At 34.0% G+C, this 15,540-nt stretch overlaps 4 protein-coding genes across 4 annotated transcripts; all 4 read right to left on the bottom strand.

Moving 5' to 3' along the window:
• Window positions 1-2,018: 2,018 nt before the first annotated feature.
• On the bottom strand, window positions 2,019-3,877 carry LOC132907775 (odorant receptor 4-like). The gene is made up of 5 exons (XM_060961172.1): window positions 3,100-3,877; window positions 2,866-2,965; window positions 2,508-2,618; window positions 2,283-2,438; window positions 2,019-2,192 (listed from the first exon to the last, which is right to left on the bottom strand). Exons 1-5 carry the CDS (start codon window positions 3,846-3,848, stop codon window positions 2,142-2,144), a joined length of 1,167 nt encoding a protein of 388 aa, XP_060817155.1. The 5' UTR covers window positions 3,849-3,877; the 3' UTR covers window positions 2,019-2,141.
• A 1,038-nt stretch (window positions 3,878-4,915) lies between these two features.
• On the bottom strand, window positions 4,916-6,777 carry LOC132907916 (odorant receptor 4-like). The gene is made up of 5 exons (XM_060961373.1): window positions 5,972-6,777; window positions 5,737-5,836; window positions 5,315-5,425; window positions 5,090-5,245; window positions 4,916-4,966 (listed from the first exon to the last, which is right to left on the bottom strand). The coding sequence occupies exons 1-5, from the start codon at window positions 6,775-6,777 to the stop codon at window positions 4,916-4,918; spliced, it is 1,224 nt and encodes a 407-aa protein (XP_060817356.1).
• A 1,865-nt stretch (window positions 6,778-8,642) lies between these two features.
• LOC132907917 (odorant receptor 4-like) lies at window positions 8,643-10,390 on the bottom strand. The gene is made up of 5 exons (XM_060961374.1): window positions 10,344-10,390; window positions 9,612-10,211; window positions 9,427-9,526; window positions 9,227-9,337; window positions 8,643-8,964 (listed from the first exon to the last, which is right to left on the bottom strand). Exons 1-5 carry the CDS (start codon window positions 10,388-10,390, stop codon window positions 8,794-8,796), a joined length of 1,029 nt encoding a protein of 342 aa, XP_060817357.1. The 3' UTR covers window positions 8,643-8,793.
• Window positions 10,391-11,534: 1,144 nt separating this feature from the next.
• LOC132908312 (odorant receptor 4-like) lies at window positions 11,535-13,402 on the bottom strand. Its single transcript, XM_060962221.1, has 5 exons — window positions 12,624-13,402; window positions 12,067-12,166; window positions 11,882-11,992; window positions 11,652-11,807; window positions 11,535-11,585 (listed from the first exon to the last, which is right to left on the bottom strand). The coding sequence occupies exons 1-5, from the start codon at window positions 13,400-13,402 to the stop codon at window positions 11,535-11,537; spliced, it is 1,197 nt and encodes a 398-aa protein (XP_060818204.1).
• Window positions 13,403-15,540: the final 2,138 nt, after the last annotated feature.

Genomic DNA, 15,540 nt, shown 5'->3' on the forward strand with positions numbered 1-15,540 from the left:
AAGTATATATATCTACAACCCTCTATAACCCTCAATGTATTTTTGATTGTAATGAGGTGTGATGCAATTAATATGCAATGACAAGTTTCGAAATGGTTTTTTCCAGAGGCAAAGCATATAATCGAAGAATGAGAGGACGAACGTATGATTTGTACATTCTCCTGTATACTATGGAGGGATACGAACAAAGTGTATGATATTTCAATCTTTGAGACGAGCTTATGTACATTTCAACCCTGGATAGAGTTGAAGGATATTTCTTCTTTTCAATGCCACGGTAAATGATTTTCGAGTGTTTATAAGAGTTGCTTGGATAAAATATAGTGCTTCATGTAAATTACGTCGAGTTAGAAGGAGAAGGATATGTGTTTGAGTACAGGTAAAACTAGTTTTTATTAAAAATGCAAATTATGAAACAGGTTCGAAAATGTCTTTGGTGAGGAACATGCATTATTTCCGTTTTGATGACTTTCACAGTCACGCGACATTATTTACAGGGTGTAAAAATTTAAAGAATTTAATCTTATTTATCTATATTCTTAGTAATCTATGTTCAGTGAAAATTTACAAGAGAAACTGATATTTACAGTTAGATACTTTTGAGACACTTACGTCACCGAAACTGCTAATGGAAAGGTCGATAACATTACCAGGTGTGATCCTGTGGTTGAATAGGACATCAAAATCATCAAAGGTATGGCGAGACTCTTCTTCCAGAGCATCCGATGTCAATCGATCAAGTAAGACTTTTGAACGACCTTCACTGTCTGTAAAAATATGTTTTATGTGATTTTGCGTAAAATATCTTGCAAGATAAAAATAAAAATGATCCAACGAGAGTGATACATTTACTAGTCTATAATAATGAACTATAAGAAGATGCATGTTTTGTTTCTGTTTCTTTATCATTTGTATTATTCTATCTATCATTGAAAATTTTATCGATTATCGAATCCTACCATTATCGAATAATACCCAAAGAAACACGTTTAAAGTGTACCACACAATTTCTACGAGTGATACCTCACGCAAGAGATTCTCTGTGAGAATTATGAAACTAAAAAATTACGATAAATGAATTGATTCTTTTAAAAAGTCTTTAAAATACGTATATAAGCTTAATTATCTAAATTTTTCTAAAATTAATAAATTTCTCCAGCTAAGACATCAAAACCGGTAACTGACTGCACGCAAGAAGAGCTATCAAACGGCAACCGTGATATTACGAGTAACAAAGTCAGACGATAACTGTATCGTGTAGAACATTTCATTGTTAGGACTGCGCCAAGCGTCCAGAAGGATCTTAGGAAAAGGATAAATCAGTTTTCAGTAGCTTACATCGTCACACTCTTCCAAGATTTTCGCTCGAGTGAGCGAAAGCTTTGAAATGAGATTGGAGTTTCCCAACATAATTTTACAAGTTCAGAAATCTTGGCCAGGTTCTAATCGTTTTAAATGTCCACACGTTGTACTGTATATGAAAATACACATCGTCTCTGTAATTTGGATTGCGAGATTTCTCCACGACAATGAGCTTTACCGCGTTCATCGTCGGATATCGCGGGCTGATATATTGAGTCCCACTGACAACTGATCGAATCGAAAGGTTTTGTTTGGTCGCATGCTTTGTGCTGCTAGGCTGGGAACAAACAGCGGTAAAGGCTTTTTCTGTATTGCCTACGATGTGTTTTAAGCTCCGCACTCATCGATAATGACAAGTTTCGAAATGGATATTTTTGCAACAACGTTACAGGAAATCATACGACGAGGGACAAACATATAATTAGCGTATTTTACAGTGCACTGTAGGGGGTTGTGAAGTAAGCGTTGTTTCGATCTCGAAAGCATAGTTCATGGAAATTTCACTGACAGATACGGTTAAAGAACATTTGTTCTTTTCAATGCCACGGTAAATGATTTTTTGGATATCTATGAAACCTCAAGGGAAATTTCGATCATGGCGAGAAAAAATGTATCTATCGTGCGAGGATGAAGAGACAAGAATACGTGATTGAACCTCTGATTAATTTTTATTCCAAAACTAGAACAGTGTTACTGTCAAAGATACGTTCCTTCGCAATTATTGGGAATATATGTACAGTATTTCTTGCGGATGTATCATGAGTATCATAATAAAATCTCTAGATGACGTTCCTTAGAATGTTTAAATATCCCATTGACATTTTCATGACCTAAGAAACGATGAAAGATATAATATTATGTAAATTAATATTATGTAAACATCGTTTATTAAAGAGAAAGTTTCACTTCTCTGTACTTACGTCAGTAAAAGTAGCTAGAGACATTTCGATCATCTTACCAGCCATCAATTTCATCGGGTAATTCGACATAGCGATAATTAGTATTAAAGAACGCATATGCTTCCTCGAGAGATCATACCAGTTGATCATGTATGATGCCTGTCCAACAATGCGGTTCTGTTAAAAGGACAAATACGATAAGATTTAGAAAATCGAAAATGAAGCAAAGAAAGAATAATGTCGTACTTCGTCTACGAGAAGTTGGCCAATGTAACAGAGAATAAAGACAGAAAAGGTACACGATATTTGTATCGTGCTATAAATCAAAACCGCTGTGGCATTATTATTCTCCCACTCCTAAAATATATTCATCCTTAAAAGGATAGATTTTTGATGCTACTATTAGACTGTAAATGTTCACACATTTTTCAGAAATTAAGTTTAAATATAAAACAGATATACATAATATACAAAAATGTCCCAAATATACAAAACAACAACAAATCTCAACAAATTGCTTAGATCCCATATTTTTACGTGCATTTAGAAAAATTTGAATTTGCATAAATATTCGTGGTCTATATATTATTATTCTAACTCCTACCATGACGATATAATATCCTACAAGACAAACCAGACTGGTGCCGCAAATCATTTCGGACAAACAAACGTACTGTGTAATCGATTCAATGTTCTTTAAAAATCTGCAATCAAGTCACGAATAAAGAGCGTATAATGCATAAGTATTAATAAGTGCATTTCTTGTCCAATTCAATTCCAAATCACGATAAATCACATTCCACTTGGATCATTTCTATTCATACAATATTCCACTTACCCTTTTATCTTCGTCTGGTGTTCAACGATATCCATGATTCTCCGTTGGACCATCGTGTCAGACATGTCTCTCATATCCACCAGAGCCATCATCTTGTCCACCAAGATCCTCAGCATGCTACACGCATGCAGAACAAAAAGAGCAGAAAGACCGCAGGAGCCACTAATAACTGCATAAATAACAAATCCAGCCATAACTTGCAGTACAAACAATATTTCGTAATTTGGAGACTTTTGTTCGTCGAGAATTACGAAATAGCTTGGGCAGGGCAATGGTCTTATAGTAGTATTGTCAGGAGTGACGATAGTTCCTTTAAGAAGAGGAAGAACAGTCCTGTAGCATAAACCACCTCCGTACATGGTAATCGCAACGGTTAACACTACTCTTCTCGCGATCTTTGCTTTCGAGCGGAAAATCAATCGGTTCTCTTTCGTGGCTGTTATCCAATCCTGCTTTATCACGTTCAAACCATTTTGGATCTCACTCGCTCGACACAAAAGAATCGTATATGCGCAAAATTGCATGCTGCAGTTGATAATCGGTCCCATTAGCTTCAGTCTAATTTTACTATTTGTCTCTTTCAGAAACACGTGCATAAGGGTCGGCACCATCAGTAAGAGGAACAAGAAATACGTCAGGATATGTTCTATTCTTGTTAAAGTTTTCGAGAAGGAAGAGGAGGAAGATGAAACAGGCCACGCACCAACTATGCCTAAAATTGGTTTCACGAATCTCGTTGCGTATTTCATATACTCTTCCGCCTTCGTTAGAGCAGATATATTTTCCATGGTTGGACGCTTCGACGAGACTGACTACGTAAGTGTAGTCAAGTAGATTCGATATATTGCGCTTGCGTATAATCGTACACGTGAATTGATACCTACTCTCGAATTCAACTTCGAATCGCTGTTTTTGAAACGATCACAGAGAGGAGAAATATGTAAAGGGCAGGTTGAAATTATCCGAGAGAATTTTCTAGGAACCGCTTGGACTGAAGTGTAGCGATAAAACAACATTGATTCGAGAGGAAAAACTACTCGAGAACAGGTATATATTATATACATATACGTGACTAGTGAGAGGTCCTCGTTTGTTAATTTGGTGTTACCATTCACAGTTCAATGGTTAAAGAAACGGCCTGTATTTTTAAATAACGTTGTGAATTTCGTATTGAAATATTTCTGTGAAATTGTTTGTGTTTGTGGAAAATTGAAGTAGTTTCAAACAAATGTGTTTCTGCTATGTACAAAGTTTGTAATCGTAGATAAAGGGGAACGAGTTTTACCCGGAGTTGCGTTTCAATTATTAAAATTCTCCGCGGAACGGCGGCAGAAAACCCGATAACGATTTTAAAATCGCCCACTACGAAGTAAGCCAAACAATGTTACAGAAAAATGAAAATATGCTGGTTTAGAGAAAAGATATTTATACCATTTTTCATGAATTAACGCACATTGTATATCGTATTTAACAAATTCCATGGCAAACTTGAAGTATTGAAGTGTACTTCGTAAGATGTGTAAATATCTTATAGACACTTGCATGATCTGAAGGAAATATTTTACAAGATGTTCCAAGATGCCACGTTAAAATCTTTTTCGAATGTTTATGAAGCCTCGAGGAAGCATGGATCGAACATAGCGTGAGAAATATATTGTGCGAAGATAAAGAGAAAAGAATACACAACTGACAACTGATACGATGAATTTTTATTTTTATACTGAATGAGTGCTATAATTAGAGACATGTTCCTTTGGAGACTTTATGAATTTGCACAAGTTCATATGGATATATCGTAAGTATCGTAAAAAGGTTTTTAGATGACTTCGCGTAGAATGTTTAAATATCCCATTGACAATTTCACGACCTAAGAAAAATTGTTTATGGAAAATATAACAAAATATAACTTAAACTCAAATATATGTTAAATAAGATATAGATTTATTAAATTTAATTTCTGGGAAAGAAAATTTGATTTCCTTATACTTACGCCGGTAAAAGTAGCTAGAGACATTTCAATCATCTTACCAGCCATCAATTTCATCGGATAATTAGACATAGCGATAATTAGTATTAAAGAACGCATATGTTTGGTCGAGAGATGATACCAATTTATCATGCATGATGCCTGTCCTACAATCTGGTTCTGTTAACAGAGTAAATACGATAAGATTTAGAACGTCGAATAGGTTACAAAAAAAGAATGATGTCATACTTCATCAATAAGAAGTTGACCAATGTAACAGAGTATAAAGACACAGAAGGTACAGGATATTTGTAACGTGACATAAATCAGTACAGCCGCGATGTTATTATTCTCCCATTCCTAAAATATGTATATCCTATATTGATGAAAGAACAAAATATTTTTAATGTTATTATCAGACTGTGAATGTTCATACGGTTATAAAAAATTGGAGCATGAAAATACAAAATGCAGAATGAAGTATACCAATCAAAAATACATGTAAATACACGTATGTATGGAAAAACTCAAAGGAATACCAAATCTTAACAAACCTCATTCTGATCTCACAAAACATTACTCTATTTAGATTCCATTGCCTTGTTTTCATTCATAAAAATGCCATTTCGCATGAACATCCGCAGTCTAAGTATTATTCGCCTAACTCCTACCATGAGAATATAATATCCCACGAGACAAACCAAACACGTACCACCCATCATTTCCGTTAGACAAATGTACTCTGTAATTGTTTCAATGTTCTTTAAAAATCTGCAATCAAGTCAGGAATACAGGGCATGCAACGCATAAATTACAATAAACTCATTGCTTGTCCAATTCGTTTCCCAGTTAGAATAAATGATATTCCAATCCAATCGTTTCTAATTACAAGAATATTCCACTAACCTCTTTATTTTCGTCTGATATTCAACGATATCCATGATCCTCCGTTGGACCATCAGCTCAGACATGTTCTTCTTATCCACGAGAGCCTTCATCTTGTTCACCAAGATCCTCAGCATGCTACACGCATGCAGAACCAAAAGAGCAGAAAGACCGCAAGAACCACTAATAACTGCGTAAATAACAAATCCAGCCAAAACTTGCACTACAAACAATATTTCGTAATTTGGAGACTTTTGTTCGTCGAGAATTATAAAATAACTCGGACAGGGCAATGGTCTTATAGTAATATTGTCAGGAGTGATGATAGATCCTTTAAGAAGAGGGAGGATCGTCCTGTAGCATAAACCACCTCCGTACATAGTAATTGCAGCGGTTAGCACCACTCTTCTCGCGATCTTCGCTTTCGAGCGAAAAATTAATCGATTCTCGTCCGTGGCTGTTATCCAGTCCTGTTTCATCACGTCCAAACCTTTTTGGACTTCGCTTGCCCGCCACAGAAGGATAGTATATTTGCAGAACTGCATAGTGCAGTTAATAATCGGCCCCATAAGTTTCAATCTAATCTTGTTGTTTTTCTCTTTGAAAAACACGTACATGATAGTTGGTACAATTATTAAAAAAAATAAGAAGTATGTCAGAATGTGTTCTATTCTTAATAAAATTTTCGACATGAAGGAAGAGGAAAATGAAATGGGCCACGCACCAATTGCTCCTAAAATTGGTTTCACGTATCTCGTGGCGTATTTCATATCCTCTTCCCTCTTTGTTAGTTGAGATGTATTTTTCATGGCTGAACGCTTCCGCATGACTGACCAGATAAGCGTAGAGTCAAATAAGAATTAGGCTTGATTCGATACATTGCGCTTGCGTATGTGTGTAATCTATTTGCGTATTCAGCATTAAATTGCTGTTATCGAACGATTGTATTGCACGGGGTGAAGTGGTTGAAATTACCAGGTTCAACTTTCCAGGAACCGCCTGGATTACATTGAGGCGATGGAGGAGTTTTATTTTATGATTTGAGGAGAATTTTGAAAAATTATATGTCTAGTGTATATATATCGAGTATATTTTCTAGTGAAACAGTTGAATTGTCGTGAAATTTTTATTTATACATTGCAAATATAACAAGAATTTCTTTTAATATATTATAATTAATGTAAATTCTATACTTTTACGAATACAAGTAAAGAAATAGAATCTAAATAGAGATTTGTTTCACTTACTGGAAGTTACACACTCACGTGTGTTCTACTTGACATATTTGATATATTTTTCACGTTGTATGCATTATCGCACTGTTAGATTTTGTATAAATACGAAAATATCCGCAGTCTAATTGTCAATTCAAACGTAGCTAATATTAAAAAACTGATAATTTAGAAACAATTTAAGCAATTGGTTATATCTTGTACGGGCTCGTCTTTTTAGGAAGCTCCCCATTTGTTAATTTGGTAAACTATTTACAATTAAATCCTTTAAAAAACGATCTTTATTATCGTTGCCTCTAGAAAGATTTTAGCGTTCCAAATTATATATGAGAATGATTCCACAAAATTACATGTGCTTGCGGGAAATTAAGGTAGTCGCAAACAGAAGTTTTTTACGGTCTGCAGAGTTCGTATGGGTTGCGAACGATTACTATCGTGACCGTAGATAAAGGGAAACGAGTTTTACCCAGAGCTGCGTTTCAATTATTAAAATTCCCCGCCGAACAGAGAGAATAAACGCGGTAACGGTTTGAAAATCGTCCATTACGGAATAAATTGAACGATGTTACATTAAAATAAAAACGTGCTGGTATCGGAAACAGGCGTTTATACCATTTTTTGTGAACTAACGTATATTGCATACCGTATTTAACAAGTTCTATGACAAACTTGAGGTATTAAAGAATACTTCGAGAAATGTTTAATTATCCCATAGACACCTACATGACCTGGAAAAAAATTTTTACAGGATATTGCAAGATTCGAAGATACGAAATTCGAATTTCTGTATACTTACATTCGTGAAAGTGGCAAAACCGAAGATTTGCACAGTGAAGCCTATCTCGTAATTTGGTGTAAGTTGTTCGTTAAAGAAGATAAAGTAATAATATAATATCGAAAAAAATATACCCAAAAGAATTGGCGTTCGTGCGGAAAATGTGTCTATTCTCTTCAGTTGCATTTAACCAACTGTTCTTTACTTCCACCATTGCCTATCTAAACTCATTTATTCGACACAACAGTTTCACTTTTTCAATTGACTTTGGCAGCGATAATTTAAAGAAATTCGATCGAACGTTATAAGATATAGTTTGGAATTAAAACAGGAAATTATCATTTGTCACATATAATGTCTGTGGCGAAATATTTAAATACGTTGAAAATATATGATAGTGCAAATATGATATTGTGCAACATTCTACAGAAATTTGAACTATAAAAATTTAATATACAAATTGATGAAAAGGTTTCAATTTCATACAATTTCGAACAATTCGTACTCACAGTTTCAATTATTAAAATTGTGGGAAAAATGGAGAAAGTATCGTGACGATATTAAAATCAATCATTTAGAAATACATTGAACATCTTCATAGAAAAATAATTTTAAATTTCAAGGATAAATTTTTACTATCAATAATTGACTATCGTGCACTATAAATTACATTTAACAAGTTCTATAGCAAACGTAAAAGTACATACTTCGTAAATTCAACTGTATTGTTTAACTTTCTATTTAATAGAATTTCGTAACAAATTGAAATATCCTACCGACGCTTTCATAATCTGAAAAATATATTTTGCAGAACGCTCGAAGATATGGAATTCTAATTATTTTATACTTACATCGGTGAAGGTAGCCAAAGATATATCTACAATATTGGAGGCGGTGATCTTTATTCGATAATTCGATATAATCATCACTGGTATTAGACAGCGCACATTTTTCGACGAAAATCGATACCAGTTCAGCGTAACGGACATCTGTCTGATATTTTCACTCTGTCAAAGGTAATGTTTATTATAAATATCATAAATGTCACACTGATAGTTTAAATATACAGAAACTGATCTGATCAACTCCAGCGATCACTTAATCTTCGAGAAATTACACGCTTGATGATATATGCTCTACTAACAAAATGAAGAATCATTAAGAAAGCGGAAGTGATCAGTTTGAGAAAATATACAAATATAAAACTACAAGAAAGATTATTGCCAACGAGTATAAAAAAAAACTATTAACAAATAATTGATAACGTACTTCGTCCATAAGAAGTTGTCCAATATAACACAGTGTGAAAGTAATAAATATGGTACTTATTTGGAATGTGACGTAGATTATTACAGCAAAGATATCGCTGTTTTTCCATTCCTAAATATATAACAACACGTTATGTAAATAATTACACTGTTTTGCTTTTCGACAGAGCTTCATAGAGTTAATTTATTTGAATCATTTACCATGATAATACAGTATCCTAGCACACAGGAAATGCACGTACCATTGAAAATCTCCAAAGAACTTATATACGACATAATATATTCGATCTTATCAGAAAATCTAAAATTAATTTGCACACACCATGCACTCTAATATCTTACATATCTGTTTTGCATATCGGCGAACATAAATTATTTCGACTCACTTTTTAATCTTCGTTCGATATTCAACAATATCTTTGATCATTTTGTGCACAGCATTCTCGCTCGTGTCAGGCTGATCCGATAGCTCGATCATCATATTCGCTAAGATCCTCAATAAACTGGACATATGTATACAAAGTAACGAAACAAGCCCTAGGGAACCACATAGAATTGTGTACATGACAACTGCGCCGAGAATTTGCAGAGTAAATAATATCTCGTAGTTCGGTGTACGATGTGCATCAAAGAATGCAAAATAGCCTTGAGAGGATAGCGGCCTTATAGTAGTATTATCCGGCAGGACGATTCTTCCTTTCGAAAGTGGGACGATCACCCGATTAGAAAAACTGCCACTGTACATGATAATTGTCAGTCCTAATAACACTTTGTATCCAACTTCCGCATTTTCCCGAAAAATTTTTCGATTCTCTTCCGTAGCGTTTAACCAGTCGTTCTTCATCGCCTCCATTAATTCCTTGAAATCGTGCATTCGATACAACAGGAACGTGTATTTGATCAGTTGCACAGTACAACTAATATGAGGTGTAATTAGTTTCAATTGTTTGCTACTATTCGTTTCTTTCCCAAATATATATATGAAGCTTGGAATCAGTAACAGTAATAGTAAGAAATAACAGATGGATATTAGACACCATTTCAAGATTGCTGAGAAGACAGAAGTTGAAGTAAAGCGCGGCCAGACACCGATTATTCTTAAAAGCGGATATATTAACCTTAGGGAATGCTTCAGTTCTTCCTCAGCGTTTCTTATTCGAGACATTTTTTAGAGAGAATAATTTCAGCGAATGACTACTGACCACGTTGCGGACGAAAGTGACATTCGTCTCAAGAATTTTATCGCGCTTGCGTATGTAAAATTTCTCGTATCGGCAGGGGATTGTAATTTCTATTCAGTATTTATAAGAGGGTAGGGAAAGTGGTTGAAAGCTTTACTTATGCCAAATGGTTTGCCTCCATAGAAAAGTTTCATCGTAATAACAACTTCAATATATTCTAGTACGATTCATCCTTTCAATCTCAGAGGAAACAATTTTTATAGCGATGGTTTGAAAAAAATGTTATTGTATCTTGTGAACGATTACATTATTTTTACAAATTTTTGACATATTATACACGATGCGTATAATGAAATTACATATTTCGAGATATTATGACTCAATTACAATATCCTACAACTTCTTAGCGAAGTTTTTTGCATAGTCAATAGCGAAGGGGAATAGCAATTATTGTCGACAGATACTACTATTAGGTAAATATGAAGAGATTCAGTGCAGAATGATATGAACTGTGGATATGTCACATATCCACAGTTCAGTTCACTCCTTTTAAGGAGGAAAACACCATGGTAAAAATATCAAAATTGTCTACCGGATTTAGTTTTCAAGGGTCTGTAACCATTTCTAAAATTCACTTATCATACATTATACTTAACCACCGCCTCAAAAACATAAGATATTACTCGGGATTATTAGTTATGAGGTTTGCTTGCGTTGCGTAGGTTTCCTCAGTGGACGAGAAACTTTATTACTGCAGCTTCGGTTGCTGGAGAAGTAATCTTTGTCTACAATGACTTTCGAAAATTCTAATTAAATGTTGTGAATAATACGCTAAGATATTAAAAAAAAATATTTATAGACAAATGAAATGTTACGAAATTTCATGTCAATATGGTTACGATATTTTATCATTGTCTATAGAACCTTTTTACTGATTGGGAAATCTACAGTGGATGGAATGATTATCGTAGTAGCTGGGGAAATGTAATACACAAGTGTCCTGCACGTGAGAGGCAGAACTAGTACACATAACTGCGAGTAAGTATCTAAGATTGTAAATAACTTCAAAAGTAAGTAGTAACTTCAAAATTGTCTATTTTAATTGTAGTTTCCAAAAAATATCAGAATTTATGTGACTTTGCGTAACACGTTCAAGTATCCCACCGACGCCTTTATGATCTGAAAAATATTATTGCTACCATATATAACAAATGTAATGCAGAAATCTAAATTCTTGATACGTACATCGGTGAAAGTGGCTAATGATATGTCTACAATCTTTCCTGCTGTGAGTTTTATTGGATAATTCGACATTATAATGATTAATATCAAATTGCGTGCTTTCTTCATAGGAAATCGATACCAGTTCAACGTAATAGACATCAGCCTGACATTTTCGCTCTATCAAAAAACAAATTTTCAATAAACACCACGGGGATGTTGTATATGTTTCAAAAACATAATCGATTACATACTTCGTTGATTAGAAGTTGACCAATGTAGCACATCGCGTAATTGCAAAATATGCAAATTCCTTGAAACATAAGGTACACGATTATAGACGCAGCATTGCTTTCTTCCCATTCCTGACATACGACAATAAAGATTTATAGAAATAATCATTGTTCTCAACGAAGATTTTAGGATTATTCATTCATACCACGATAATACAGTATCCCACTATGCACGCTTCTATAGCGTAATTAAATATCTCGAAAAAGTAAAGGTACGGTGTGATCTCTTCCACGCTATTCGCAAATCTGAAATCAAATTTCGATCACCATACGTTTAATGTTCGTTATTTTCTACAGTGGAACTCCATTTATTTGAACTCATACCTGTAATTTATACAACAGGAATGCATACACATTGGAAGCGGTATACTCTTCATAAGAGTTTGCCAACGTTCTTTCCCATTTATTATATTTCATTCACATTGTAGTATTTCTTTTCAGATAAGAGGATTTGGTCCGAGAGATTCCAAATAATCGGATATTAATTAAAATTTCCTTTTAATGAATAGAGTTCAGATATATGGAGTTCTATCGAATATCATTAAATATAATTTTAAACTATACCAAGGTTATACTAATTCTCACATTGAACATTATTTAATTAGAGTTAAAGTGTAACCGTACAATTGAATACGTATATCTAACACTGTTTTTATCTCGATAAAACTCAATATTAACACTACCAAAAGCACGTATTACTCACCCTTTGATTTTCGTTTGATAGGCAACAATATCCGATATCTTCTCTTGCGCAGCTGTCTCGCTTACATTTAACTGACTCGTAAGTTCCATCATTTTGTTCATCAGAATTCTCAACAAACTGCTTAAGTGCAAGCAAAGCATCAAGCATACACCCATGGTACTACACAGAATCGTATAGTTGAGAAATCCACCCATAATTTGCAGAACAAAAATTATCTCGTAATAAGGAGTAGATTGTTCATTGAAGAAGATGAAGTAAACTGGACACGGTAGCATCCTCATAGTCGTGTTATTCGGCAGAACGATTTTACCCCTCGAGAGTGGTATAATTATACGATAAAAGAGACCTGTAGTGTACATGGTAATTGCCACTGTCAACACCATCTTATGTCCAATATTCGCTCTCATACGGAAAATATGACGATTATCTTCTGTGGCGTCTACCCAATCGTCGCTCAATTGATCTAATATTTTGCTAAACTCGCTTGTTCGCCGCAATAGGATGGTATACTTGCACAATTGGCTAAAGCCATTTATGTGTGGTATCATAATATGAATCCGCCTTTTGCCATTCTTCTCTTTCAGAAATAAATACAGTATACCTGGTACAAAGACCAATAGTTGTAGGAAGTAAGCGGAGACAATTAAACCCCATTTTATAGCCTTTGAAAACGTAGAAGTGGTGGTGGGTTTTGGCCAGGCGCCGATCAACTTCATTGGTGGATAGATGAACTTTACAAAGTGCTTGAGGTTCTCCTCCTTGTTTTCTAACCGTGACATTTTTTAATCGGATGAATGTCCTGTACATGACTAGGCACGACGCAAGGGTAAGCGGTGTTCCTTCCAAAGCTTTCCCCGCGCTTGCGTGCATAAAATAATAAATCCAGGCGAACTTAGAAATAAATTGCTGTTATTGAGACGATCATTGTACATGAAGGGATTGCGATGTGCCGTCTGTAATTCTTATAACCCAATGGAAAATTGATTGAAATTGCATGTAGGGACTTCGTCTGCCCTTCACGGAGTACTTCAGCTGCTCTTCGCCAGTAAACAGTTATAATTTAATATGTATCAATGTCGTATTTTCTTATACGAATCACTTTTTCAATAGTTGAAGGGATAACCTTTGCTGTGATAGTTGAAAAGAACTCAAATGTTATGACAGGATCAAATACAATAAAAGAAATTGTAATGTGTTATATATAATATTTGTGAGAAAATTACGCATGTTGAAATTTGATGATAGTGTAATTAAAATATTGTGCTATTATCTACATAAATTTTGCATGCGAACGAGATGACTGCAATAGCAAGAGAATATAAAAAGATTGCATACGTGAAGAGGGCAACTATTAGAATTCTCAGATTAGTGGAAACAGTTATTACGATCGTTTGTTAAGCTATTAACGATATGGAAATTAATCATTTCAAAATACATTGAACAGCTATACAGAAAAATAAAGAAATATCAGTTTCAAGGACAAATTTTTACATCCTTAATAACAGAATATCATACATCATATATTTTATATAATTTAACTAGTTCTATAGCAAACGTAATAGTACATACTTGGTAAATTTAAATGTACTCTTTAACTTTCTATTAAAGAGTACTTTGTAACACATTGAAGTACCTCATCGACGATGAAAATATATTTTACAGCACGCTCGAAAATATCAAAATATGGAATTGTAATGATTTCAAATTTACATCGTGAAAGTGAAAGCAGCTAAAGATACAACTCTGGAGGCGGTGACTTTTATTTGATAAATCGACATAACAATCACTGGTATCAAGCAGCGCATTCTTTTCGACGAAAATCAGTACCAGTTCAACGTAATAGATATCAGCTTGACATGTGCGCTCTATCAAAAATCAAATTTTCAATAAACACCACGGGAATGTGGTATTTGCTTTAAAAACATAATCGATTGGATACTTGATCGATAAGAAATTGATCAATGTAGCACATTGTGAATACAGTTTTATCTATTATTTATATCAGTTATTTATTTTCCCAAAAGATTTTATCCAATTCTGTAACGTTTAATGTTACGCTAATTCACACATTTAATTCTAAAATATCTAAGTTATCTAATTTTATCTTTCTCGCCGAGACATTAATCGTGTAAGAAATGAATAACTAAAGAAGAGTGTAAATACTTCAACTACAGTAGAACGAGTTACAATGTACACGATAAGATATAACACGAAAAACCCACAATTAATAAAATCATAGAAAACAGTGACTCTCACTGGAAAATTACTCGTACCGATTACTTAAGAAATCGCATTAATCATATATCTAAAAGCTAAACTATATACCAATTGCCTTTGTGGAAAATAGTACACTATCTTATACTCTATTAAAAAGAAGCTCACTCTCTGATTTTCGTCTGATGTTCAACGATATTTACGATCTTCTTCTGTGCAACGTCTTCATTTGTATCTGACTGATTCGAAAGCACATTTATTTTGTTTCCAATAAATTCCTAATAAATATGACTATGGTATTCTCTAATTCTCGACAGAAATTTTTTCACCGGCTGTGTAGTTTGCAGCGGATGTGGATGAAGATTACCATAGAGATAAGCGTAAAAGGATAGTACCATGCACAAGAGAAACAAATAGTACACATATGTGTATACATATTTGCAACGTAATTATTAAAGTACTAAGAAAATTACGATTTTGAAATTATACGTTATTTTAGAATAAAGCGAATTATTTCATACTATGTCATTTTCGGTGGAAACTATGTTCCAACAGATATTCTATTACAATGGTTCACGAAAGAATTTAAACACATGTATAAAGCTTTCAAAAATATATTATATGCAGATACTATACAAAATTTTACAAGTTTCAGTAGGCACATACTTAAGCGTCAAGAAATATGTAACTGTAAAAACTAGTG

Source organism: Bombus pascuorum, chromosome 6 (genome assembly GCF_905332965.1).
Source record: "Bombus pascuorum chromosome 6, iyBomPasc1.1, whole genome shotgun sequence".
Taxonomy (NCBI): domain Eukaryota; kingdom Metazoa; phylum Arthropoda; class Insecta; order Hymenoptera; family Apidae; genus Bombus; species Bombus pascuorum.